Source organism: Selaginella moellendorffii, unplaced genomic scaffold (assembly GCF_000143415.4).
Source record: "Selaginella moellendorffii unplaced genomic scaffold, v1.0 SELMOscaffold_57, whole genome shotgun sequence".
NCBI classification, from domain to species: domain Eukaryota; kingdom Viridiplantae; phylum Streptophyta; class Lycopodiopsida; order Selaginellales; family Selaginellaceae; genus Selaginella; species Selaginella moellendorffii.
The window spans coordinates 64,065-85,749 of NW_003314318.1; the positions used below are offsets into that span (position 1 = coordinate 64,065).

Here is a 21,685-nt window from a genome sequence, read left to right on the forward strand (position 1 = left end):
ATATCTTTCATTGTTTGTACACACGTGGACCAAAGCATATGCTCGTGTGCCTTGGCGAATATGCCTCCACTTGAAATTAGGGCTTTTGGGGGCCAAGGGTTTATGGCTTTGCGCAGCGCCGTGGCGTGTGCTCTTCCGGCATTGGCGCGCGCGGCGGCGACGGCGGCGGGCAACGGGCGCGCGCTGGCGCTCAAATCCTCGCCCTCGGCGATGCAGTCGGCCAGCATTCTCTGTAGCGGCAAAGCAGCTGTGAGTGTTTGATTCGCGAAATGTGAGTGAGCGCCACACTGACTTCGCTTCAGGACGAGCTCATGGAAGCGCTCATGTGTTTTGGAGCTACTTCTTGCAGCATTGAGGATGCAAACAAGGAAGAAGAGGAGGTAAGAAATAAATCCTTTTGTTTGGCGACAGTTCCACTCAGTTTTTGGGCTTTTTGCTTGCGTTTTTCCGTGCATAGTTTTCCATTGCCTTGCTCGAACTTTAATGATTTCTTTCTCTTCTCTTCTGTAGAAAGATGGCCCAGTTCCCTGGCAGGCTGGGGATTCGCGTAGTTTTTGGAGCAAGGTTCGTTTTGGGATATGTGATTTCTCTTTGTCTTTCTCCCTTCTGTGAAAGTCGGCCTGACTTTGTGCGCTTTACAGAGTTGCATCACAGCCATGTTCGGAGGAGACGTTGATGTCTCGGAGGTTTTTGCTCTCGCAGCTGACACGCTGGGGCTGAAAGAGGTTCCAAAGTACGAGCTTAAAATAATCCACGAGTGCGATTGGCTGCAGCAAGTTAAGGTTGGTCTTTCTCTTCTCCTCTCCTTTTGCTTTTTTGTTTTCCCTTCTCTCTCTCTCTTCGTTTCGGCTTTTTCCTTTTCCGGGGCGTGAAGCTGACTCTCTCAGAAAAACAAAACGCAGGATTCGTTCCAACCGGTGCAAGTGCTTCCACGTTTTTGGATCGTGCCAGAGTGGTGCACGCCTCCTGTAGGTGAGCCACTTGCTGCTGGTGACAAGTAGCTACAAGGATTGTGTTTTTTGTTCCACAGGACAGTGAGGCGACCAACATCATTCTTAATCCGGGACTGGCGTTTGGCACTGGAGAGCATCCAACAACAAAGCTTTGTTTGAAATGGCTGCACAAGTCAGTGAGAAGCGGGGACAATATTCTAGACTATGGGACAGGCTCAGGCATCCTTGCGATAGCGGCATTGAAGGTAGCATTTTTTACTACTTACTCTTGTTCTTACTCTTTGTTTTTTTCTCTCTTTGGTTTTGTTTAGATGGGAGCTTCACATGCAGTCGGAGTTGACATTGATCCCATGGCAGTATCTTCCTCGGCCTCAAACGCGACGTTGAACGCTCTCGATCCACACGCATTCGAGGTTTTCATCGCTGCAGCCGACGATAAAGACGATCCCGTGCCGCATGGGCCCGGAGTTTTCGACGTCGTCGTCGCAAACATCCTTCTCAACCCGCTTCTCACTCTCGCGAAGTCCATCGCCGGCTACACAAGACCAAAAGGAAAAGTTGGCCTCTCTGGCATTATACTCGAACAGGTAAAGCATCTCTTTTTTTTCTTCTCCTCTGCGATTTTTCTATCTTGTCTTTGATTTGATGCCAAATCCATCAACGTCTTTACAGGTTGAAAGCGTTGTGAGGACTTATTCCCCGTTCCTGCGCGATATAGAAATCAGCGACGAAGATGGCTGGGCATGTGTGTGTGGCATCCGGAAATGCGAGTGATGTAAGCTCGCTTGTCCAAGTTCTCGCTCTCTCGGCTTAAAACTCTCACAATCTTCCGATAAGGATCTACGGAGGCTTGGCAGCAAGCGAAATGACGATGCGTTTCATTTTATTCCCTCATTCGTAACACTCGCTATAAGTTAAGCCAGATTCGTTGCGTCGCGGCTTGATAGTTTTATAACAGGAAGCAAACAAAGAAGCAAAGTATCTCTAGATCTGTTTGGCGCTTTGGCCAAGTGACAAAGACGAAGATATGATGACGCTATATGGATCTTTGTTTTTGTTCACAAGGTTAAACCCCATTAGATAATTAGAACTTAAAATAAGGCCATCTTTTAGGGTTTAGCTTTCGAGGAGGAGGATGCTTTCACGAGTTTTAGGAAGGAAGTGCTCGACCAGCAATGCATTGCGGTCCTTTCAGGTGTACAGATACAATCCCCAGGATGGCAAATCACCCCACCTCCAAGACTACAAGGTTGACACCAGCAACTGCGTTATGATGCTCGATGTTTTGCTTGAGATCAAGAACAAGCACGACTCGGGTCTCACCTTCAGGCGTTCTTGTCGCGAAGGCGTGTGTGGCTCTTGCGCTATGAACATCAATGGTAAGAACTGCTTGGCCTGCCTAACAAAAGTTGGCAGGGATGAGGGTGGTATTGCCTCAACTGTGGTGTTGCCTCTGCCCCATATGTTTGTGATTAAGGACTTGGTGGTGGACATGACCCATTTCTATCAGCAATACAAGAGCATTGAGCCATGGCTGAAGACCAAACACCAAAAAGAAGATGGGCAGAGGGAGTTCTTGCAAAGCAAAGAAGAGAGAGCAAAATTGGATGGAATGTGGGAGTGCATCCTGTGTGCTTGCTGTAATACTTCTTGCCCTAGCTACTGGTGGAACACACCTACATTCCCTGGTCCAGCAATTCTGCTCCAAGCATATAAGTAAGTGCATTGCCATTCCACATTGTTTTTCTCCTACTAAATTGATTCCAAATGTTTAGAATGATTGCTGATAGCCGTGATGACTTTGCCAAGGAGCGCATGGAGGCCCTCCGGGGAGAGATGAAGATTGGAAGATGCCACACCATTCGGAATTGCTCAAATGCTTGTCCAAAAGGACTGAATCCCGCTGAAAAGATCCTACAGATCAAAGGGATGCTCGGCTAAAGAGTTGGAAATGTTCTTTGACCAAAAAAAAAAAAACAAAGTTTTGGGCAAAACACTTGCATTAGTCCTGATAGATTAGTTTTGATTTGCAACTTGTTTAACAGGCAGCAAACAAAGAGGCAAAGTATCTGTATAACTCTCTTTGGCTGGCATGGTCATGGGCATGCGCATGACCATAGATGGCCATGGCATGACCCTGGATAGTGATGCATGGCCATGGCCCTTTGACCATCTTTTTTTCCTCGTATTGCGTGCGTAGCCGTCGGATGCGAGGAATGGTCGAGATCTAACCAGCTGTGCCCAGCCTGTTGGCACTTCTCGTACTGTAATCTTATCCAATCTGTGTTGGTCCATTGAATTGAATCTCCTCGCGTTCTTTTTTCCACGAGCGGATAATGCGTCGAATATCCTCGGCATCGTTTAGAGCATCTATAAAGCATTTAAATATATTCACATAGTTTTCGCGATGATCGTCTTGGTTTGTTGGCTTGCCGCTGGCGATTTTCCTGTGCTTGTCAAGTAATCATCGATCGAGGCATGGTGGCGTGGTGGTCTCCTCCGAGAGAGCCACGTTTATTCATTTCTTTCCATTTTCTCTCGCCGTCGTTCTAACTCTCTCTCTTCCTGGGCGGTCTCAATCTAGAAACAATCCAGTTGGTGGTAAGTCGAGCGGCAGGAGCTCATCAATTCGCTGCTAAGGATTGACACGAACCTTTTTTCTTTGCTGTGACTTTTAGACCATTTTCATTCCGGTAGCTCGCACGTAAGCGTCCATGGAGAGACGGGGCCTGAGGAAAGGCAAAAGTACGTTAGAAACAACTCAAACGAGAGTAAAAGCCCCGCTCAAAACAAGCAAGAAAAACGAGGAGCTTTCTCACCAGCACGACGACTTGGCGCTTGCTGCTGCTCATATCGAACTGGAAAGAGCGACTTGAGAGAATGAGGTCGCGAGTCCAGCTATGGAATTGATGCCGGAGCCGGACACTTTGGCCAGTCCTTGCAGCATCCTGATAACTTCCGGCGTGTCGTCAACAAAATACTTGGCCTTGCTGGGTTTTTGCCCGACTGTGCAAGCAAACAGCTCCGCCGAGTGCTGTAAAGCGATGCTCTCGAACATGTCCTCGTCAGACCTGTCGTCTCCGACACACAAAATAAAATCCGGGGGCGTTCCCTGGCTCGCCATCGTTTGCAAGATACGTTCGACAATGATCCCCTTGCTCACTCCCTGAAAACAAGCCGACAAAAGGTTGCACTTTAGTTCCCAAAAACAAAAAAGGGATCAGCCAGGCCAGTGCAAGCAAGCAAGAAAGAAAGAAAGACACGTTTCCTGCTTACCTGTGGCTTCACCTCGACTATGTGCTGACCAGTCTTGACAGCAACCGGCTCGTTTGCCAGGACGTTCTCCAAGTGGTCGACGAGCTCCTTGGCTTGCCACGAACCAAAGTCGGGATCGGCATCTTCATGGTGCCAAACTGCAGCACTCTCTTTGGCTTCGATGAAAGAACCATCGGTGCTCTCCTTGTACTGCCGCATTATAGGCAGCACAATCTGCTTCCACTCAAACTCCGTCGCCGACACGCTCATTATCCATTCCTTGTCCCTGCACCACCTGTACAACCATCAGGCAAACGTAAGTTGTCTGCCCCGCGGTAAGATAAAGCTAAACAAAGACCTGTAGTAAAACCCGTGCTCTGCCGCAAGTCCCAACTTGTCACACGGTTCAAACCAATCGCTCAAAGTCTTCCTCTCCCGACCGCTTACGACGAACACCACGTTCCTGGGGTCATTGCACAGCGTGTTCAAAATTGCTACGACTTCTTCGCTAGGCGTCCTGTTCACCGAGGACTGGGGCACCATTGTGCCGTCGTAGTCGAGAAGTATAGCTCTGCTACCGCACCTCCTGTAAACCGACGCTATATGCTCCGCGGAAAGCTTCCTAAAGTTTGGATCCAATGCCACCACCCTGAATCCCAACCCGAATCCAATCCCGTAGCACAACCTCCTGGCATGATCCTGGCAAGTTCTCTCCAGGTCCGTCACAAAGCTCTGAGCCCAATACCCGACGTCGTGCGAGCTCACGTACTTGTAGTGCTTTTCGTGCCTTGCACACTTCTCCGCCTCCGGCATGGAGATAGCCGCGTTGAGAGCCTCTGCCAGCGCCTCTATGTTCCACGGGTTCACTCGTATGGCCCCGCTGAGTGACGGCGAGCAGCCTATAAACTCCGACACCACGAGCATGCTCCTCTTTAAAGATCGCTGACCACTAGCCTGTTGCTGCTGCTGCTGCTGCTCGTCACGAATGCCTTCTCTACAAAGAATGTACTCATACGGTATCAAGTTCATACCGTCCCTGACGGCTGTGACGACGCAGCACTCGGAGATGGCGTAGTAAGCTGTTCGCTCGTGGAAGGGGACGTGCCTCTCGAGCAGCACGATAGGTTGGTATCCTTCCCATCCAAACGTGTCGTTCACCCGCCTGGCCACAGCATACGCCTCCTGCTGAATTTCCACGACGTCTTTACCTCTGCCCCGTGCCGGATTTGCTATCTGTATCAGCACTGCCTTGCCTCGCAGCTCCGGATGCAGCCTCAGCAGCTCCTCCATGGCTAGAAACTTGAGGCCTATCCCCTTGAAGATGTCCATGTCGTCCACACCTAGCAGCACGATCTTCCCCTCGTGTTGAGCCCGTAGCTCCGCCAGCCGGGAAACTGCACTCTCCATTTGCAAGCCGGCTTCTATCTGTCCCTTGTGGATCCCAACAGGCATGATCTTCACCCCGACTCTCCGCCCGTAGTAGTCGAGACCAATGTACCCCCGCTTGGATTCATACTCGAGCCCCAGCATCCGGCTACAGCACGAGAGAAAGTGCCTCGCGTAGTCGAAAGTGTGGAATCCTATCAGGTCGGAGTTGAGCAAGGCCTTGAGTATCTCGTCCCGGACAGGTAGAGTGCGGTATATCTCCGAGGATGGGAACGGGCTGTGCAGGAAAAATCCCATCTTTATCCTGTTGAAGCGCTTGCGGAGGAACGTAGGCAGCACCATGAGGTGGTAGTCGTGGATCCAAACGTAGTCGTCGTCCGGGCATATCACTTCCATGACCTTGTCCGCAAAGATCTTGTTCACGGAAAGATAAGCCTGCCAGAGCGAGCGATCAAAGCGGCCGCCGTTGTCCGGGCTGAGAGGGAGCATGTAGTGGAAGAGCGGCCACAGGTGCTGCTTGCAAAAACCATGGTAGAACCTGGAACGGAGATGGCTCGGTAGAAATGCCGGGACGCAGTTGAAACGATCAAGGAGGCTGGCAGCCACTTCGTCCTGTTCTTGAGCCTCCACCTCGACATTCAGACAGCCGATGTAAAGAACCTCCATGTCCTCAGGGAGGCCATCCTTGAGCCTGAGGAGGAGGGACTCCTCGTCCCAGCTAAAGTCCCAGCACAGGCTGCTGGGATTCCTCTCCGCGTTCAACGGGAGCATGTTGGCGACGATGATCGTCCGGTCCTGCGCCGTGCACGAGTTCCAGTCGGGTATCAAGCTGCTCCCGCTGTTGCCGTTGTTGTCATCCTCGTGCTGCTGGAGCTCTGCGGGAAATCCTGCCACTGTCATCACGCGTGGCATCCTGCCCCGAACAAACGGAGGCAGATCGCCAGCTGCGAGCTCCAGAAGATTGGAATAAGACTTGGACAACATCCCTGCTTCTCTGCTGCTTTTGCTCCTGCTGCGACTGCTGGCTGCCGATCGACCAAGCTAAAGAATTAGGCCCGAGTACCTTGGCTGCTCTGGCGAGCGATTGCGAGCCGAAAAAATCCCTCTTTTCTTCCTGCTTTCCTGCTAGCCTGTCCCAAAACTATCCCCAGGAGCTGTCACCGACGATCATGCTCTCGGGAAGCTAGTGATATAAGCAGAGGCGGCGCTGGAGGAGCACGATACCAACAGTAGCCGCCACACTCTACGCCCCGTGTTCTTATCCGCCCTCCCACACATCCCGCCTGTCCTCGAAAAGACCAACCAACCGGAGCCGGAGAAGCGCCTAGCAACAGGCTTGTCTTGGCCGCAAACAAGCTCTCACAGCACACCACCGCAGCAGCGTTCCGGCGCCCGAAAAAACAAAAGGGAAGACCGTAGGGAGCAAAGCCCGGTGCGCTGCTACTGCGTTTGCCGACCGACAGCGAGAATGAAGCTGGAAGGGAAAGAGCCTCGTAAGAACTTAGACCGAGAAGAATTGGATGCGATCAATGCTGAGACAAGCAAGCAATCGGGGACGACGTGGCCAGTCCGTCCTCTTTGTGTTGAACGAAGCACCAAACAAAACACAAAGCCAAAAAAAGAAAAAAAACCACTCTCTTCGTCTTCACAAATCCTCACACACACACACCCTGCTGTTCACAACTAGGCCTAAGTAGCAAACCTCCAGGGTAGAAGAGCGAGAAAAAAACCATATTTTACACAGCACAAGGTACGATCGCCACTGTTTGTTGCTCCTCCACGACCCAACAAATGATAAAGAATTTCTTCACGCACACAAAAGCACCGAGCAACGCAGGCAAACCACAAGCGGCAAGAAAACGAGAAAATTTCAGCTGAAAAGGAAGGAGAAACCGACCAGACAGCGCGCGATCGTAGAATGTAGGAGCTGCCGACGACGTGGGATCGCGTCCTGGCCGCCTGGATCAAGCCAAAGACCAGCAGCCAAACCTTCTTCCTCCTCCTCCACGCTAATGCAAACAAAGAGCTTTCTTAAACCCTAACCCTAATCCCCGTTTACTTCGTCCGGTTCGATTCCTGCGGGCTATCCTCATTTAATGCGTGGCGGCGGCGCATGGGCATAATGCCGTGCATGGCCCATGGCCGCATGACGTGGCGACACCCCATAAGCCGAGGCCCTTCCAGCTCACATCCGACGGACACTGTCTCGCGTGGCGCATCGCCGTCGGTTTCGCACATCCGTTTTTAACGGCCCAGATTGAATGCTCTCCAATAGAGAGAGTGTGTGATCCTCTCTGTTACGCAGCTGGCACTCGGTACTCTCGCTTTTATCTTTCTTGTGTGTTCTTCCTCTTTGATCCTCTGGAACCGCAAGAACGACGACTAAGAGATTAAATAGTTTGAGAAACGTGGAAAGGAAAAATATGGAGCGCTCACTCACAGATTTGCCTGCTGCTTGCTGCGCTGTTGCTGCTCACACTGCTGCTGCTCCCAGGGCTTTCAATACATTATTCTTCATCGTGGTCGATCATTCTGCCCCACACTTTCAAAGCATCGTGATTAAACAATCGCTTAGCAGCTGTATAAACCACCTGTGACGTTTACTGTTTCTCTATCGAGTGCTGCGAAAAGGAAAAGAAACAAACCATTAGCCTCTCCGAGGAAAGAGAGAGGCGGAGAACTAATCACCTGATTAGACGTTTCTCCGCATAGGAACCTTGTCCTGCTGGGATGCGGAACAACTCACGTTGGTTCCCAGCTGCTCGAAGATGATTGGAAAAGAACGAAAAAAAGTAGTAGTGAAAGCAAAGCGAAAAAAAAAAAGCTTTCCTCGAGCCGAGCTTCCAGAATTTCTCTGTTGTAGTCGATCCTCCACCTGTGTTGTTGTTTCCTGTTCACTAAATAGCTTTGAGCTTGAGTGAATCAGAGTATCACTCACTCCACGACCCGACCAGGAGCAGCTTCCCCATCCTGTTTTGATGCTAGATCCAAATGATGCCACTCATTGCCTCATCTCCACCAATTCTTTCTTAAGCTTTCGCCCGCGTCCTTTGCCTTTTGCGAACGTACCGAAAGGAAAAAAAGCACCGCATCCGCGTGCACGCCCAATCATCCTGTCCCGAAGTAGTACCCGTCACTTAACCGGGCAAAAAGCTTCTTTGCCATAGAAAAATCGCCAGATTCGCAGCTAGTGCAAAAACTCTGATCCTCTTCGCCTTCTTGCAAACTTTCTTGCCTTCTTTCCAGGCTGACCGGATCGGTTTTCGTGCAGTCAACACTCCCAGCTATATACGAACGTTGTTGGCAGAGTCCCCCGAGATAAAAATATATCTGTCCACCGAGCAAACGAGCCAAAAACCACCTGAAGCTTCTAGTACCTCAGCAGCGAGTACTTGACTTTCAAGCAGATCTTTCCGTTTTCCACGTCCAGCTTCGCTCCGGTCACAATCCAATGTCCTGGCTCATCCTGGATCCCTTTGGACATCTCGTTTATGTCCACGAACTTTAATAACCTGGAACCGTGCACAGACTGCGATGGACCCCCGGAAAACACTGCCGAGTTCTGAACAAAGCGCTGGGGTTGCGCATTTTGTGGGTTGACGCTGGAGCTGAATCCAAACTGGGAGAAGAAGCCGGTGCTGGATGACTTTTGAGACGACGCTGGCATGTGATCCCACACTGACCGCCTTATACTGCATCCAGGAACTCTCGTAAACTGGAGCCTGAGGAAAAGCACGGGCCTTGTTCTTGAGTCCGAGACCTGGAGTTGAGCGCCGGTTACAATGAAAGCACTGGCCTCGTCACCAATGCATGGCTCAACGTACTCGACTGGCGCGGTGTTGATGTGAGAGAAGCTCTTCCACTGGACGTGTTCCAACCACCGTGGATCTTCGTCTGACCTTTTCCAGCGCGGTGCGTCGCTGTACGTGCTTGTACCCCAGTGCTGCTCAAGAATTTTCGGAAGATTGGAGAGATATTGCAAGTGAACTGATAGTCTGTTGAGACTTTTCCCCTGGATATACAAGCGCAAGCCAGTCACGGGTCGTTTGGAAACAGTTACCTGCAAAAAACAATGCGTTTGCAAGACGGTGACCAGCCGAGAGACGTACCTCGTCCGTAGCTACATGTAGCTTAGGCCCCATGGGAGAGAATTGCAGCGCTGGTAGCTTTGCGCTGCTCGTTTGACTCGTAGAAGGATCTAAACTTGGAGACCATTGACGGGGTACTTGGAATTCTAGAAAATATAGCAACTCGTCAATCGGAGGCTTGTCTGCAAAACCAAGGAAAGACAAGCAAGATAAGTTGATGAAACTGGACAAAACTTACAGCGGAGATAGAGATTGATGGCATGGGTCAAGAACCCTGTTCCGGGAACACCAGCCAGCAAAGCAGTTATCGGGACAAACGACATGGATACGACTTCCGGGGCGTCAGGAACCGAGAGTAACCATGGGTTGTGGTCCCTTATGGAATCTAGTCCACCTCTTCGCTTGAACTTCACCTCCACATTCTGAGCATATGCACGAAAACGTTAGAATAATCACTAAAGAACAAATAGTCAGATGCTCACGTCGTTCGAGATGGAAATGGAGCTATAGTTGTTTATCACTTTCGAGCGGTCTATCATCGCAAATGGGTCTGCAACCTAGACAAAGAAAGAAAAAAGCACAAGATATGACCTTTCAAGGACGAGAGGCTTCTAGAAAAACATGTAGTTACCTTCTTCTTTGCTCCCTTCTTGAAAACTTTGAACCGTCTGTTACTCCTTCCACCACCATCCGCAAATCTTTGTTCGGAAATTGAATCTAGATATCGTTGAATGTCGGCCGCATTGAGTGTCGAGGATTGGTTCTGTCGGAGATAAATCACGTCCTTGCCTCCAACTTTTACGCCCGTGATTACGTGAGTTCCATATTTCTCGATAAACCTGCAGATAATGAAGGTGTAAGGAGCTCACAACAGAGATGCAAAGAGAGTAAAAACGAAGAGATAATACCTGGTGAGTTCTAAAGGCTGCCAAGTCGATGAGACAGCGTCTTTGACTTCCTGAATGAGCCTCAAGGGCGCTTTCGTGACTTTCACTTCGTAAAGGATAGCGAAGTAGCCATCGATTGCTAGACTTTTTGTGGACAATGCATCAACTTGCCACGGACCTTTGAGATCAAACATGGCAGTGAATAATCCCAGCGGCATTTTCCCTGCGATTCCAACGTTGTGATTAAACCTCTCGGACATCTGCAAAGAAATTTTATTTTATTTTTACATGACTTAGAAAGGAACTAGATGAAGTTCGCAAGAGCCACAAACCTGGTGAAAATCCAAAACGTCGGTCCGGAATCGCGTATTTTCTCCCTTGTCCACTTTGATGTCCTTGGAAACATTCTCCACAACCACATTCCCAGGAACAATGAGCTCGCGGGTCTCTTGATCCACGTCGATCAGGCAGCCCTTGGCGTATTCCACTTTGAGATCCAAAGTCACGTCAAATCCGCGGCCAAGCGCTCGAATTGCGGCGACGGCCTTGGCCTCCGCTCCAGCCATAACCATAGACTTGAGACGATCGATCGATACTACTTACTGCGCAAATTCGCTGGATTCCAATGCGATCGATCGCAGCCCTGAATCTTTGAGGAAAACGAGGAAGAAGAAGAAGGAAAGAAGAGAGCTTCCAAGAAACCCTAGAGCCAAGAACTGTGTTCCACCGCGACACTACTACTACCCACTCTACGAGACAAGTCAAGTCAACGCGCTGTGGAAAAGTAGATTCGAGAGGATATTCGTTTCTAGCACATTGGAATCGAGCCTTTGACCTCAAGGGAATATGCAGAGAATCTTTTCGAGCTAGAACTGGAAATGTAGGTAGCAGTCGGTGGTGGAGTTTTTCAGCACGATGAGCTCTCCTAGGGTTTTTTGGTAGCGCCTAGATTTTCGGATGGCGCAGGCCCCTGACGCTCTACATCTGGTTGGATCGCTGTCCTCATCGTCGCAGAGATCGCTGCTGCAAAACGGCAAAGAGGTGAGTAGTGATCTTGGCAAGACGCTCGAGGATGAAGCGCGGCAGCAGCAGCAGCAGGAGGCGAGCGAGCGATGGCGGATTTCCAATCTAGCGTTCTTCCAGCGCCTCACTCTGGGCTACTCCTCGTTGGCATCGCAAGCCCAGCCAGTATTATCCCCGACCAAGACCTTCCGCAGGATCGCCATAGCCCGAGAGCTCGTTTCGATCAACACCCCCGACGTGGAGGAGCCCGCGAGCAGCAGTCACGGGATCCGGCTGAGAGAGGGCGTCAACCTTCCAGGGGTGGGCGAAATTCGCTGGAAGATCATGAAGAACTACGCCATGGAGTGGCTGAAAAATCCCAAGAACTTAGCTCTCCTGGTGTGGATCCTGGCGGTGGCGGTCTCGGGGGCTATTCTCTTCATGGTCATGACGGGCATGCTCAACCATGCCATTCCCAAGAAGAGCTCCAGGGACGCCTACTTCGAAGTGAACAACCAGATACTCAACGCTCTCTTCACGCTCATGTGTCTCTACCTTCATCCCCAGCGCTTCCTCCATCTCTATCAGCTCCACCGCTGGAACAGGTCCGACGTCCTTGCGCTCCGGAAGATCTATTGCAAAGACGGTCTGAGGAAACCACACGAATGGGGTCATATGCTCGTCGTGGTGATCCTCCTCCATCTCAATTGCTTCTCACAGTACGCGCTGTGTGGACTCAACTGGGGGTACAGGAGATCGGAGAGGCCAGCGATCGGAGTGGCGGTGTGCCTGGCAGCAGCAATCGGCTGCGCTGCCGCGGCTGGGATCTACAACACTTTGAGCCCGCTGGGAAGAGACTACGTCCAGGACGAAGAGGCCGGCCAGCTACACCTCCATGAGGATCTAGAAGCCGATGCTAGACCGTCTAGCATCGGTCGCACAGGTGGTCGGTTCTACAGCCTTTTGGAACGTAGGAAGTCTTTCGCTTCGAGAGATGGCAAGCTGGTGGAGCGGCCCGAGTGGCAAGGTGGTGTTTTAGATTGCTGCATGGACCGGGAGGTGGCGCTCATGTCTACGCTGTGTGGATTCTGCGTCTTCGGGTGGAACATGGATAGGCTGGGTTTCGGCAACCGGTTCGTCCACATTGCGACGTTCTTGCTCATATGCTCGGCTCCATACTGGATCTTCCTTCTGGCAGCGGGCAACATCGACAACAGGTACGTGAGGCAGGGGCTGGGATTCGCAGGGATAGTGCTGTGCGTCTTCGGGCTCATGTATGGTGGTTTCTGGAGGATCAAGATGCGGACAACTTTCGGGCTTCCTGGTCAGAGGTGGTGCTGCGGGCAGCCGAATATGACAGACTGTGCACTGTGGATGTTCTGTAGCCTGTGCTCGCTGTGTCAAGAGGTCCGAACGGCAGCTCGCTACGACGTCCGCGATGACAAGTTTTACGTCAAGGAACCGACAAGGAATCGGGAAGGCTCGTCGTTTTCGTCGTCATCGCCATCGCCATCGTCTTCGCCCAAGCCGTCTCCGCTGGGTCGAGAGCAGGCCAGCAAGGCACCGTTTGACACGGAGCTCAAGGTGGAAATGGAGATGGTTGCTCCATCGCCAGTGGTCGCGGACAGGAATGAGATATTGGAGAAGAGCTCTTGAGCGAGCCAGTTCTTCTCAACTTGATATTTGGAGCTAACAAAACCAAATGCTTTCAGGCAGCCGTAGGAGCTGCTGCTGGTGTTTGGCTGCTCACTTTGAGGTTGCCAAGAGCATCAAGGACGTCGTCTTCGTCGTCGCTCAAAACCTGCGGCAGGGCAACTCCCATCTCGTAAATCTTTGCTCGCTGCAAGATCTCCGCCACAACCCACGCTTTTCTCTTGCTCAGCGGCCTCGAGGGGTTGAGCCTCACCTGGAAGAAAGGAAGAATCGTCGAGCAAGGGAGAATAGGGGAGCACGCACCCGGTCGCCGATGTTGCAAGCGTTGGCCTCGTCGTGTGCCATGAGCCTGGTCGTCTTCTTGACGTATTTCTTGTACAGTGGGTGCTGCGTGAATCGATCCACCCCCACCACCACTGATTTTTGCATCTTGTTAGACACCACAATGCCGATGATCCTCCTCATTCTCTCGCACCTAAACCCTAAAAGGTATTCCGTGCTCTCTTCCAATCAGGGTTTTAGTGGCCCAGCTAGGGCGACGAAAAGAGAATCAACAATTTCCCTTAAACCCTTGTTTGTCTGTTAAATTATTAAATAAGAGTTGTACTTTAATAGTTATACTCATTATTACTTCATGAATAATGTTGTTTAAGCTTATTTTATTATTAATGTTAAAATCTCATCCATTCATTTTATTATTCCTTCTTTGAAGGAAAGATAAATTAGAAATAATGAGGTAAATATTGAAACTTTCGATTTAAACTAAGTTTTCGAGAATTAAGAAAATGGTAAGACAAATATTATTCGTTATTTTCCTTGAGAAAAAATGATTATATAGTATTAAAATTTTAAAAATAATTATTTATACAAAATCAATTATGTTTTAGCGAAATTTCAAAATTTTACAATTAGTTTTATTTTGAAAATACAACTTTGTGAGTTTATGAGAATGTAGGAGTCCCGTCTTATTATTAGCTAAAGAATAGGTTTGAATTGTCATGGGACTATTTAGTAAAGATTTCTTGGTCATGGAAATTAAATTGTGGCATTTAATTTTATTTGACGCCTTTTTGTTTCCTCATGTAACACTGTATTTGAAAACGCTTTCAAAGGTAATGTAATGATTATAAAATTAATTTAGAAAGTAATTAAAATGTGAGAAAAAAGCATCAAATGTGAAAAAACTCTAACTCTTTTATTTAAAAAAGATAAATAGTTAAATAAAATGTTATTGCTTAGTTATCCAAGGGTCAAAAAAATATTATAGAAAAATATAGCTTCTGGTGAGATGAAGTTAAAAACAACAAAGAAAAAAGAGAATTTTCTTTAAGCTATATAGTTATACATGACATTTAACAACATAGCTAATATTGTTTAAAAAACAAAATTATAAATGTTAAAGAATTTTTAAGCACTTTGATCTACCCATTTTTATGAGTCCCACATATAATATGATACATATATGAAACACAGTAAATAATTGAAAATGACAAAGAAAAAATCAAACACATAAAACCATAGTAAAGGAAAAATTAACTAAAAATAATAATCAAAAAAAGAATAACATATATATTAATGAAATCCTTCTTCTCATCATCAAAGTTAATGAATTAAAAAATTCACTCAAGTTCATAAACATTATTTTCCTATAGTGTAATGCTATTTTATTCTGTTGTAGCATTATTACATGTTTTATATTTTAAGATGATTAGTGTTACATGCAGAGGATTCCCAATTCAAATCCCAAATTCATGATTAAATTCCCAAGTTGAGGGCCACCACTATGTTATATGTGGTAATTTTTAAAAGTTTTTAATTCACCCTAATTTGCCTTAACTACCCATTTATCTTATCCCTAAGATTTAGTTTTTTTTTGGTTTGCTTAAGCAAACCTATAGGGGGACTAGGATGGTAGTGAATATACCTAGAATATGCTTGGATATTCTAGGATATTCTACCATCTAACGGTTGTTATTCATTTAGATTAATCTTGTATTTATAATTTATAAACATGTTTATAATTTATAAACTTTCTTAAACCTTTTCTAGTATATTCTTTTTTATTCTACCATCTAATGGTTAATATGTAATAAAATTAATCTTGTATATATAAATTACAAACATGCTTATAATTATAATTGGATTAATAAGTAGTAATAACACTAGTATTAAGCAAACCAAGCGTTGCTACATGCAACACGTAGCAATTTATTTTCACATGTATAGCCAAGTTTCCTCCCAGGTCAACCCACAGGATCCTAGGCCAAGAATCAGAGCCTGGACACTGCCAAGTTGGATCCCAGACCCAAATTGCCCAAAACAGGCATATATAACATGGGCATGTAATACTGCTATTAACATCTGACTAGAAGCATAGAATTGAACAAAGGAAAATATCCTTTTCTTTGATGATGTTTGATATAGAGAGTGATTATTGTAACATTGATTTAAAAGTTATGGATGAACCAGGTAACATAATAGTACACTAACAATATTCCTAAACATGGATAATCTAAAAATGCATACCTTTATTGATAAGGGTGATCTGACAAAAAGCAAAAGAATAAATCTAAAGTAAAAGTAGAATACCAAAAAGCCTCCAGGGAATAATATTTATTCATTAGGGCAAACCTTCTCAATTAATATAGAGGTGCTGAGACTCACTCTTACAAGAGTTTTGTTCCAATGGAGGCATCTTGGCAAGAATTTGTGGCATTTACTGCAAGCCATACACAGAATTCTCTTGGGCATTAAACCTGCGATGCTGTCCTTTAAACCTTCACTCAGACACGACTTCTCATTGGCCCACTGCCTCCAGATTGTTACTGGGATGAGACAAAGTCAAGCAAGTGGGTTTTGAAAGCAAGACCTCATCCCCATTCCCATTTAGTGTACGGCTTATCACTGCTGTGTTTTTCCTTCCATTCATGGATCTTCTCTCCCTCCCAAGTTTGAGTGCCTTAGTGCTGCTTGCTGCAGCTCTCTGGTTCTCTTCTACTAGAAGAAGAAATCCTCCAGGAAATCTCCCTCCAGGACCACTCAACTTGCCAGTCATTGGCTGTCTCCACAAGCTCGGCTCGCTCCCTCACATTTCACTCCACAAACTCTCCAAGAGATATGGCGATGTGATGCACTTGAAGCTCGGCAGCGTGTCCACAGTCATAATCAGCTCCGAGAGAGCTGCCAGAGAGATTTTCAAGCGCCATGGCCTCGAGTTTGCCTCCAAAGCTCCACTGATCTGCGGGAAATACTTTGGCAACGACTACAATGGTCTAGTTTTCAGCCAATACACTCCGGAAGTGAAGCTCTACAGGAAGCTCATCAACACTCACTTGCTCTCCCCGACCAAGCTCAAAATTTACGATGGAATCCGTCGCGAGGAGCAGCGCCGTCTCGCTCGATCTCTCAGTGACGAGCGAGGGAATCCGGTCCTCCTGCGGCAAAAGATCCACGACATGAACATGAACGTTATAACTTACATGCTATTTGGGAAACGCTTCTGTGGACACTACAAGAACACTGCGAATGTCGACGAGTTCGTGCAAGCGATCGTGGAGATGGTTAGGCTGGCCGGGATCTTCAATGTGAGCGATTACATCCCTGGAATTCGCTGGCTGGACGTCCAAGGCCTGGAGAAGAAATACAAGCAGCTGATGGACCGGGTAAACAGGCACCTCTTGTCGATCTTACGAGACCGGCGAGGGGATCCTCCGGTTTTCACTAGCGACGAGCCCATGGCTTTCATCGACGTGCTCATTTCCATGGGAGAGAAGCTCTCAGACACCACCAAAATCACACTTTTGCTCGTAAGTTTCTCTTGGTCAAAGTTGTTCTTCTTTTAACGCTAGATGAATCCCACAGGATATGTTGCTGGGTGCTGTGGATACTTCGGCTATCTCGCTAGAATGGGCCATGGCCGAGCTTTTCCGGCATCCAATTGAATTCTCGAGAGCTCAGAATCAAATTGATGCAATTGTTGGCAAAGAAAAACTTGTGGATGAGTCAGACATCGCAAAGCTTCCATACATCGAGGCCATAGCCAAGGAAACAATGAGGCTCCGGTCAGTGGCTCCGCTAGCTCTTCCCAAGATCGTCCAAGGAGGCCCGATTGAGCTCGATGGCTACACCCTCCCGGACGGGACTGTGATCTACATCAGCAGCTATTCGATCGGTCTGGATGAGAGGTTTTGGAAAGATCCTCTTGAGTTTCGGCCGCAGCGTTTTATCGACTTGCCAGACATCGATGTCTTTGGCCAAAGTTTCAACTTACTTCCGTTTGGAACAGGGAGGAGAGTTTGTCCCGGTGCAAAGCTTGGATTTGATGCTGTCCAGATGGGTATTGCAACGCTCGTTCAAGGATTTGACTGGAAGCTGGATGGAGATCTTGATGATCCGGCAAAGCTGAACATGGATCAAACATTTGGACTGGTTTGTCAAAAGAGTCAACCTCTTGTAGCTATCCCAATCCCCAGGCTGGATTCTCACGTTTACTAGAAACATTAGCTCATACCAGCTTGTTTCTTCCATAAAGTTTGCTTCCTCTCCAGGAAAACTATCATAATTTCGTGTGTGACGATCGAGGAACTATCATAATTCAACCATTGGTTTTCTAGCCTTTCATTGATACAACTGATCAATATAACAATGTATCAATTCACATGGACCATGTGGAAGAAGAGTAATCTATACAATAGTTCCAAACCGGATAAACTCTTACCTCCACAACTGATCTTGGAGGCTGGAGATTTTCTAGAAATGGTGGAAGCGGAAATAGAAAGATATTACATGAAAGTGATCACCTCCCGAAGACGCGACCAAAGAAACTCGTGGAAGAGTTTGATTCCTTACGTGAGCGTACCTCCCGAGCTCATCTTTGGAGTGTGGTTCTTTCGATGTGTCTTTGCCACAAGCTTTGCATCGCCTGTCCACCCATCCAGTTTCAACGTACGCACCCTTCACTGATTGGTCACCCAACATCTTGGCATTGAGAAAAATGAGGACGAAAAAGACAAGAGCCGAGGAGTAAAAAACACTCAAAAGACTTGTAAATACCATCGATTGATTCTTTGTAGAAATCCTTGTAGGTGCCACCGCCGACACGCTGGATTTCTCTCAGGCAAGGTCGGCGAGGGACGCTGATTTGATCGACGAGGCTCGTCAGGCTACAGAGTCGGGCGAGAAAATGTCCCGAGAGCAAGTACCACGTCTTTGAAAAAGAACATCCAACTCGTGCGAATTTCTCATATCTCGCTTCTTGACTTTTGCAGTACGCAGCTCTGAGGCGGAAGATTGATGCTAGTCAGAAGCGATGCACTCCCCTCGCCGGGAGGAGTTTCATCCTTTCTATCCTGTGCCAGAAGAACTATACTAACTTTTTTGTGGGGGCTGTGATTAACTTCCCACTGCTGCTGCTTGATCGATCTGCCAAGAAAACTCCCCTTTGTTGCTGCAACCGAAGCTGCCACCAAGAAGAAACGAAAAAAGAAGATGACCAACTTTGAAAGAATCGCACCCCGCCGCCCCTCCGTGGTGGTATCGAGGAAGAGGTGGTCCGTGAAAATTATCGTTATGGTATGTCATCCTGCTTTGCAAAAATACCGATAAGACTTAACTCCTTACTCCATACTTCTTCCGTCAAATGGGGGAAAGTGCAGCACCAATCAATCCATGAGAAATCATTTGTAAAATTGCTCCTTCGGGTGGCTTGTAAAGCGGACATGCGTTCTCTTTCCGCCTCCAGCATTTACATGGTCTTGGAATCTTGGATCAATGCAGGACCAAACAATGTTCTTCACATAAACTGTGCTTGTATGTTTTCCTTATCTGGAATGGGCCATGGCCAAGCTTCTTCTGGAGTTCTCAAGAGTTGTTGGCAATGGACATTGCATAGCTTCAGGCCATAACCAAGGAAACTTCCTTCGGCCTCCCTGGAGTATTCCAAAAGCTTTTAAGAAGTTTACTATTAATGCACATTAACACTTTAAACAAAAGAAAAAAACACTCTATAGAAATAACATGTTAATAAAATACATATCTATTTTTTATGATAGAGTAGAAGTGAAAGAAATTATTGTACTTAACTTACTGAAACAACATAATAATAAAAACGCAATTACTCGTCCTGCACTTGCTGAAGCTTCTTTGCTGCTGCTCTCTATCTTACAGAAAAAATGATCCAGATCATTTCATCTTCTCAACGGTGCTCGTCTTCGAAGACTGTTCTGTTAAGTCTTCAGTATATTCTTGATCTTGCCGCCTGTGATTTAAACTATGACGTACGAGATCGAGCCTGGATTTGACGAGTTCTCTTGGCTGGCCATTTAGACGCTATCAAGCACCATTCGTCATATGACGCAGATCCACGTATGCCGGAGATTATCGACGCTATTTTACTCAACATTGATCAGTCAAAACTTGATCCAGGTGTACTATCCAAAGCTGCCAACTCCATGTTTCTTCGCCAGAAGTCGGTACCATCGTTGAGTTTACAGCCGTCCACATTCCTACCAGGATCGATGTCTCATATGGTTCAACACATGTCTCCTGGATACAGACCTCTTCCACGCGAAAGATACACGGATTTGAGTCCTTCCAGCCCAACTTTACCCGAAAGAGAACCCGAACTTCAAAGCCAGAGTGAAGCTACGGACTCGGGTAGTGAAAGCTTTGATGACGGGAACTACGATCTTGCTGTTATAAGCGACGGCAACAGGAACAGAGCGAAGGAGAAAGCAGATTTAATTTCGCTGTCTGACACGGAACTGCTAGGCGGGAGTATCAGCTCCGACCTCCTTGACGAGCTCGCCTGAGGATCTGTCCCCGTCTGTGAACCTTGAGTCGTGGCGTGGACCTGAAGAACCTTCCAATTCGCCAGAGGACTTCGATAAAATCTCCAACTCTGAAGTGAAAAAGGTGCTGGCTCTTGACTTCACAAACGGAGACGAACTGGAAGTTCACTACGGCTTTATGAGAGATCCTTCCATATTTTCGTCCAGCATGGTGTGTGTGAGGCTCTTCCTTCACAACAAATCGTCAGAACCAATGGATGGGATAGAAATCAACGATGGAGAAACTGCAGGGTATGCAGCTGTTCTTTTTTCTTGGCTTGTCTAAATTGCTCTCTTTTCTCTCAGATGCCAGACTGCTTTTGAGTGTGGCACAGCGAGAATCATACCACCGGAAGCAGTTGCTCTCGAATCTGGGAAGCGGCCCAACTTAATATGGTAACTTAAGTCCTGTTGTCTGTTGAAGATTCGTTTGTAACTTTGTTGTTTACTAGGAATTTTCCTAGATGGTGGCGGCTCTTGCGTTTGCCGCGAGTTCATGTTAATTCAAGCTATTGTTCATTTGGTTTTGTTTGACACCTTTTTGTGTTTTCATGTATACTCGGGAAAACTTCCAGAGGTAAGGAAAACTCTTTCTTTTTCTTTGCTGCTTTTAACTACATTTCATTAGGCTTTCGATGGAAACCAAAGTTCCCAAGTGGTAAGACAAATCTCAATCATTCGTGCTTTCTAACAAAACCAAATGCTTTCCAACCATGGGAGCTACTGTTGGTGTTTGGCTGCTCACTTTGAGGTTGCCAAGAGCATCAAAGATGTTGTCTTCATCGTCACTCAAAACCTATGGCAGGGCAACTCCCATCTCATAAATCTTTAATCACTGCAAGATCTTTGCCACAACCCACACTTTTCTCTTGCTCAGCCTCACCTGTAAAGGAAGAATTGTCAAGCAAAGAATAGGGAAGCACACATCTGGTTGCCAATGTTGCAAGTGTTGACCTCACCATGTGCCATGAACCTGATGGTCTTTCTGATGTATTTCTTGTACAGTGGGTGCTGCGTGAATCAATCCATCACCACCACCACTGATTTTTGCATCTACCACAATGTCACACCTAAACTTTAAAAAGATTTCAGTGCTAACAATTTTCTTTAAACCCTTAGAATTTGAGTGAGTGATAAATTTTTAACGGCTCTTTAATCTATTAAATAATTAAGCTTCTTAACTAAGAGTTACTTATTAATAGTTATACTCGTTATTTTCATAAATAAATGTTGTTCAACCTCACTCTATTATTAATGTTGGACTCTCATTTATTTATTTTAATTGAAAATAAAAATAAATTGAAATAATGAGCTGAAGATTTGAGAAAAAAATTATATATTATTGAAAATTTTAAAATTATTATAAAGGTTATTAAACACTACAATGGTAAAAAAATGGTAAAAGTAATTGAAAATTTTAAAGTTATTATTTATAAAAATCAACTTTGTTTTAGCAAAAATTAAGTAATGTTAGCTATATTGTCAAATGTTATATATTACTAACTTTTTATATGTTTAGCGATGCACAAGCATCACAATTCAGAACCACCAATCAATGACCAACACTTGTTTCTTTTTTGACTTTTAAAAAACTAAATAGTGGTATATCATTCATTATTTACCTTTATTGAATA

General features: G+C 46.7%; 7 protein-coding genes across 11 annotated transcripts; 4 read left to right on the forward strand and 3 right to left on the reverse strand.

The window, feature by feature from the left end:
• The first annotated feature begins 60 nt into the window (after nucleotides 1-60).
• On the forward strand, nucleotides 61-1,940 carry LOC9654635 (ribosomal protein L11 methyltransferase). The gene is made up of 8 exons (XM_002983132.2): nucleotides 61-249; nucleotides 303-380; nucleotides 511-564; nucleotides 642-782; nucleotides 903-968; nucleotides 1,031-1,198; nucleotides 1,265-1,540; nucleotides 1,626-1,940. Exons 1-8 carry the CDS (start codon nucleotides 61-63, stop codon nucleotides 1,725-1,727), a joined length of 1,074 nt encoding a protein of 357 aa, XP_002983178.2. The 3' UTR covers nucleotides 1,728-1,940.
• A 268-nt stretch (nucleotides 1,941-2,208) lies between these two features.
• On the forward strand, nucleotides 2,209-2,894 carry LOC9654440 (succinate dehydrogenase [ubiquinone] iron-sulfur subunit 2, mitochondrial). Its single transcript, XM_002983133.2, has 2 exons — nucleotides 2,209-2,669; nucleotides 2,729-2,894. Exons 1-2 carry the CDS (start codon nucleotides 2,224-2,226, stop codon nucleotides 2,892-2,894), a joined length of 612 nt encoding a protein of 203 aa, XP_002983179.2. The 5' UTR covers nucleotides 2,209-2,223.
• Nucleotides 2,895-3,287: 393 nt separating this feature from the next.
• Nucleotides 3,288-8,614, reverse strand: LOC9654441 (alpha,alpha-trehalose-phosphate synthase [UDP-forming] 5). 5 transcript variants are annotated; one of them, XR_002993986.1, is made up of 7 exons: nucleotides 8,283-8,614; nucleotides 8,035-8,215; nucleotides 4,567-7,976; nucleotides 4,230-4,503; nucleotides 3,773-4,119; nucleotides 3,607-3,682; nucleotides 3,288-3,533 (listed from the first exon to the last, which is right to left on the reverse strand). XR_002993986.1 is itself a non-coding variant. In XM_024688281.1 (7 exons), exons 4-6 carry the CDS (start codon nucleotides 6,576-6,578, stop codon nucleotides 3,802-3,804), a joined length of 2,604 nt encoding a protein of 867 aa, XP_024544049.1. In that variant the 5' UTR covers nucleotides 6,579-7,955; nucleotides 8,035-8,136; nucleotides 8,186-8,215; nucleotides 8,283-8,614; the 3' UTR covers nucleotides 3,288-3,682; nucleotides 3,773-3,801. The 5 variants fall into 5 exon arrangements, 4 of the variants coding, with proteins under 4 accessions (XP_024544049.1, XP_024544048.1, XP_002983300.1 ...); XM_024688281.1 differs by having other exon boundaries at nucleotides 3,288-3,682; nucleotides 4,567-7,955; nucleotides 8,035-8,136; nucleotides 8,186-8,215; XM_024688280.1 differs by having other exon boundaries at nucleotides 3,288-3,682; nucleotides 8,035-8,136; nucleotides 8,186-8,215.
• An 88-nt stretch (nucleotides 8,615-8,702) lies between these two features.
• LOC9654636 (MACPF domain-containing protein CAD1) lies at nucleotides 8,703-11,135 on the reverse strand. The gene is made up of 7 exons (XM_024688227.1): nucleotides 10,902-11,135; nucleotides 10,591-10,829; nucleotides 10,314-10,521; nucleotides 9,972-10,104; nucleotides 9,704-9,864; nucleotides 8,972-9,606; nucleotides 8,703-8,841 (listed from the first exon to the last, which is right to left on the reverse strand). Exons 1-7 carry the CDS (start codon nucleotides 11,133-11,135, stop codon nucleotides 8,703-8,705), a joined length of 1,749 nt encoding a protein of 582 aa, XP_024543995.1.
• Nucleotides 11,136-11,433: 298 nt separating this feature from the next.
• Nucleotides 11,434-13,323, forward strand: LOC9654637. The gene has a single exon (XM_002983134.2). The coding sequence runs from the start codon at nucleotides 11,527-11,529 to the stop codon at nucleotides 13,225-13,227; it is 1,701 nt and encodes a 566-aa protein (XP_002983180.2). The 5' UTR covers nucleotides 11,434-11,526; the 3' UTR covers nucleotides 13,228-13,323.
• Nucleotides 13,199-13,778, reverse strand: LOC9654442 (30S ribosomal protein S17). The gene is made up of 2 exons (XM_002983256.2): nucleotides 13,528-13,778; nucleotides 13,199-13,477 (listed from the first exon to the last, which is right to left on the reverse strand). Exons 1-2 carry the CDS (start codon nucleotides 13,687-13,689, stop codon nucleotides 13,280-13,282), a joined length of 360 nt encoding a protein of 119 aa, XP_002983302.2. The 5' UTR covers nucleotides 13,690-13,778; the 3' UTR covers nucleotides 13,199-13,279.
• Nucleotides 13,779-16,075: 2,297 nt separating this feature from the next.
• Nucleotides 16,076-17,731, forward strand: LOC9654638 (flavonoid 3'-monooxygenase). The gene is made up of 2 exons (XM_002983135.2): nucleotides 16,076-17,030; nucleotides 17,086-17,731. Exons 1-2 carry the CDS (start codon nucleotides 16,152-16,154, stop codon nucleotides 17,716-17,718), a joined length of 1,512 nt encoding a protein of 503 aa, XP_002983181.1. The 5' UTR covers nucleotides 16,076-16,151; the 3' UTR covers nucleotides 17,719-17,731.
• Nucleotides 17,732-21,685: the final 3,954 nt, after the last annotated feature.

Excerpts from the sequence above, each read along its gene's own strand:
- LOC9654635 (XM_002983132.2), top strand. The coding sequence starts at position 61 with ATGCCTCCACTTGAAATTAGGGCTTTTGGGGGCCAAGGGTTTATGGCT. Across the intron at positions 1,199-1,264 it reads TTGCGATAGCGGCATTGAAG|ATGGGAGCTTCACATGCAGT; the intron begins GTAGCATTTTTT and ends GGTTTTGTTTAG. Across the intron at positions 1,541-1,625 it reads CTGGCATTATACTCGAACAG|GTTGAAAGCGTTGTGAGGAC; the intron begins GTAAAGCATCTC and ends ACGTCTTTACAG.
- LOC9654440 (XM_002983133.2), top strand. The coding sequence starts at position 2,224 with ATGATGCTCGATGTTTTGCTTGAGATCAAGAACAAGCACGACTCGGGT. Across the intron at positions 2,670-2,728 it reads ATTCTGCTCCAAGCATATAA|AATGATTGCTGATAGCCGTG; the intron begins GTAAGTGCATTG and ends CCAAATGTTTAG.
- LOC9654441 (XM_024688281.1), bottom strand. The coding sequence starts at position 6,578 with ATGTTGTCCAAGTCTTATTCCAATCTTCTGGAGCTCGCAGCTGGCGAT. Across the intron at positions 4,504-4,566 it reads GAGCACGGGTTTTACTACAG|GTGGTGCAGGGACAAGGAAT; the intron begins GTCTTTGTTTAG and ends ATGGTTGTACAG. Across the intron at positions 4,120-4,229 it reads TAGTCGAGGTGAAGCCACAG|GGAGTGAGCAAGGGGATCAT; the intron begins GTAAGCAGGAAA and ends GCTTGTTTTCAG.
- LOC9654636 (XM_024688227.1), bottom strand. The coding sequence starts at position 11,135 with ATGGCTGGAGCGGAGGCCAAGGCCGTCGCCGCAATTCGAGCGCTTGGC. Across the intron at positions 10,830-10,901 it reads ACGTTTTGGATTTTCACCAG|ATGTCCGAGAGGTTTAATCA; the intron begins GTTTGTGGCTCT and ends ATTTCTTTGCAG. Across the intron at positions 9,607-9,703 it reads TACATGTAGCTACGGACGAG|GGGAAAAGTCTCAACAGACT; the intron begins GTACGTCTCTCG and ends TTGTATATCCAG.
- LOC9654637 (XM_002983134.2), top strand. The coding sequence starts at position 11,527 with ATGGCGCAGGCCCCTGACGCTCTACATCTGGTTGGATCGCTGTCCTCA.
- LOC9654442 (XM_002983256.2), bottom strand. The coding sequence starts at position 13,689 with ATGAGGAGGATCATCGGCATTGTGGTGTCTAACAAGATGCAAAAATCA. Across the intron at positions 13,478-13,527 it reads CTTGCAACATCGGCGACCGG|GTGAGGCTCAACCCCTCGAG; the intron begins GTGCGTGCTCCC and ends CCTTTCTTCCAG.
- LOC9654638 (XM_002983135.2), top strand. The coding sequence starts at position 16,152 with ATGGATCTTCTCTCCCTCCCAAGTTTGAGTGCCTTAGTGCTGCTTGCT. Across the intron at positions 17,031-17,085 it reads CCAAAATCACACTTTTGCTC|GATATGTTGCTGGGTGCTGT; the intron begins GTAAGTTTCTCT and ends TGAATCCCACAG.